Source organism: Sitodiplosis mosellana, unplaced genomic scaffold (assembly GCF_009176505.1).
Source record: "Sitodiplosis mosellana isolate CC-2019 unplaced genomic scaffold, AAFC_SMos_1.0 Smas_scaffold_2695, whole genome shotgun sequence".
Lineage (NCBI taxonomy): Eukaryota > Metazoa > Arthropoda > Insecta > Diptera > Cecidomyiidae > Sitodiplosis > Sitodiplosis mosellana.
This window is the reverse complement of record NW_022597937.1, coordinates 3,414-5,787: the sequence shown is the minus strand read 5'-3', so window position 1 is coordinate 5,787 and position 2,374 is coordinate 3,414. Positions and strand designations below refer to the sequence as shown.

At 33.6% G+C, this 2,374-nt stretch overlaps 1 protein-coding gene across 1 annotated transcript; it reads left to right on the top strand.

Annotated features, from left to right (window-relative positions):
* The first annotated feature begins 697 nt into the window (after nt 1-697).
* LOC129571515 (uncharacterized) lies at nt 698-2,125 on the top strand. The gene is made up of 2 exons (XM_055451321.1): nt 698-1,234; nt 1,607-2,125. The coding sequence occupies exons 1-2, from the start codon at nt 937-939 to the stop codon at nt 1,627-1,629; spliced, it is 321 nt and encodes a 106-aa protein (XP_055307296.1). The 5' UTR covers nt 698-936; the 3' UTR covers nt 1,630-2,125.
* Nucleotides 2,126-2,374: the final 249 nt, after the last annotated feature.

Here is a 2,374-nt window from a genome sequence, read left to right as displayed (position 1 = left end):
TAACACGGGAAAACGATGTGAGTAACGAGAGCGACGTAACCAAAAATGTGCACAAATTATCACAGAAAGAAATCGACGAAATTGATGTTGACACGGATGAACTTTATAATATTCAAATACAGCAAGTCTTTACGAATAGAATGATATGAAATTTGTGACAAAACAATATGGATAACTATTTAAAAACGATAAAATAATGTAAACAAAGACGAGAAACGAAAAAAAACACAACTGTCAATGTAGCTGTCAAACGTTCATTTTGTCTGAGTAAAAGAGAAATAAAAAGAATTACATTGGTAATCCCGAACTTTTCCGTACCGTTGGCCTGCGTTCATTGCGTAAACGCATTCATTGCTTATGGTTGGCTTACGCTTGTATTCTGCATAAGCCAGTGAATGGACTACGGTGGCGTATGCCATTCCATCACTGAAATAAAGGCAGTGAAAATATAATAATAAAAATAAAGTGAAAAATCGGTCACTTTAACTAAAACTTCGACAATTTTGTATGAGAGGTACCCGTAAACCGATTCTCATTGACTTTAAACTTTCTGAGGTTTCATTTTTTGGAGAAAAATAAGATTCTGAAAGTTTCATGTGGATCGCATTTGCAGAAGATTGTGCGGTAAGTTTCTAATATAAAATCAACTTAATGACATTAATTAACCCTTCATCGCACATTGATTCCTAAAGTAACCAGATACGAAACCACCAAATATTTAAGCATACTTGTTTGAAAAAGAGTGTAGGAAAATGAACTAGCTTTCATTTAATACCTTACCCGTAAAAATTTAACAGCTGTATCGAAAGTTTTTTGTGTTCATATATAAAAATCATTCGAAAATAAAGAATTGCGCTTTAGAGGTTTAATTAATTGTATCTATAATTGAACGTAATTCATATTCATAGAAATGAAACCAATGGACAAGAGATCTATATGTACGACATCGCCAGTAAGATTGTTAGTCGATTGAAAGGTGAACTGTCCACAGCCTTTGTTAACGTAGCAGAATCCAATGCGAATGCGCAAGGAGAAGACATTATTAATGGAAATGTGACGCTCACTGATAGCGGTATTTTCGAAAAAATGCCAACGATGGATTCCGACAAAGAAAAGATCACCATTGTTCAAGCACATAATACACATCAAAATCATCGCCCGATATTTAGAAGGGACAGCAATGCTGGCGTCAAATTTCACAATGATGCTTCGCAAAAAATTTCTATCAGTTCAGGTATTTATATTGTTCATTTGATGGGAAGTCGGGACGAAAAATTGTTTGGTTTATTTTCAGCACTAACTGACGTCAGTTGCTGAGCTCAGCTGCTGACGAGTATGCGTTGCGTTGTTTTAACGCATTTACAAGTCAAATTTCATATTCTCTTCATTCAAATTTGACTTGGAAACTAGAGAGGAATATGAATTTTGTACTGCAAAAGCGTTAAAATAACGCAACGCATACTCGTCAGCAGCTGAGCTCAGCAACTGACCTCAGTTGGGGCTGCTGATATCAGCTCATAACACGCTCTGTTTATTTTCCATATTTTTTCATTTTCTTTTTGTGACTTTGGAGACGTTTATTTTCAAAAAAATTCTTGATTTTCAGGTTACAGTGTGATCAAGCGATAATTAATTGCAGATTAAAATTTATGAGGAGCTCGAATCAAACAACGATAATAACCGGCAATCGAATCATTAGAGTCAACATTTAAAAGTACACCACATTCATTTAATTCCATTTCATTTGCTGAAAATTCCACTCGAAACTTGATTTCTCAGACTTTTACTAAACGTTGATAACACACAACATTTGACTTCTGATCATAATTTTTTGGAATCCTTTTCTTTGTTTAAATAATTTATTGTTGTTGTAGGTTCTTAATCAATTATGATCAGAGAAAGTGGAATACAATTAAATTCAAACAAGATTGCTACTGGATGAGGATAGCATTTAAACTTGAAATTTGTCAGCCATATATTTTATTCATAGCCGATACTTTATATTTTTTTTCCACAAGAAATGTTATCATATTATACCAGCGATTTTCAAGATTGCTACAACTTTAGTCGTAAAAGTGTAAATTACATTGCAAATAAATTTTATTGATGTTATCAATAAGAGCAACATTGTCTTTTTTCATGTGTATTATCTTTCCAATAAATTATATAGTATACTACACTGAGTGTAAGTCGCTCATCGTCAAATGCACATTCGAATCAGGAATTTCCTGATTACTCACGATTGCGAATCGATATTAGATCGTACACGATCGTGCGCATTGGAAATGTAGTTATGTCATTACGATCAACTCATACTCCAACTGACTTAATTCATACGGAAATTGAACTCCACAAAATTATTACTTACCCACCC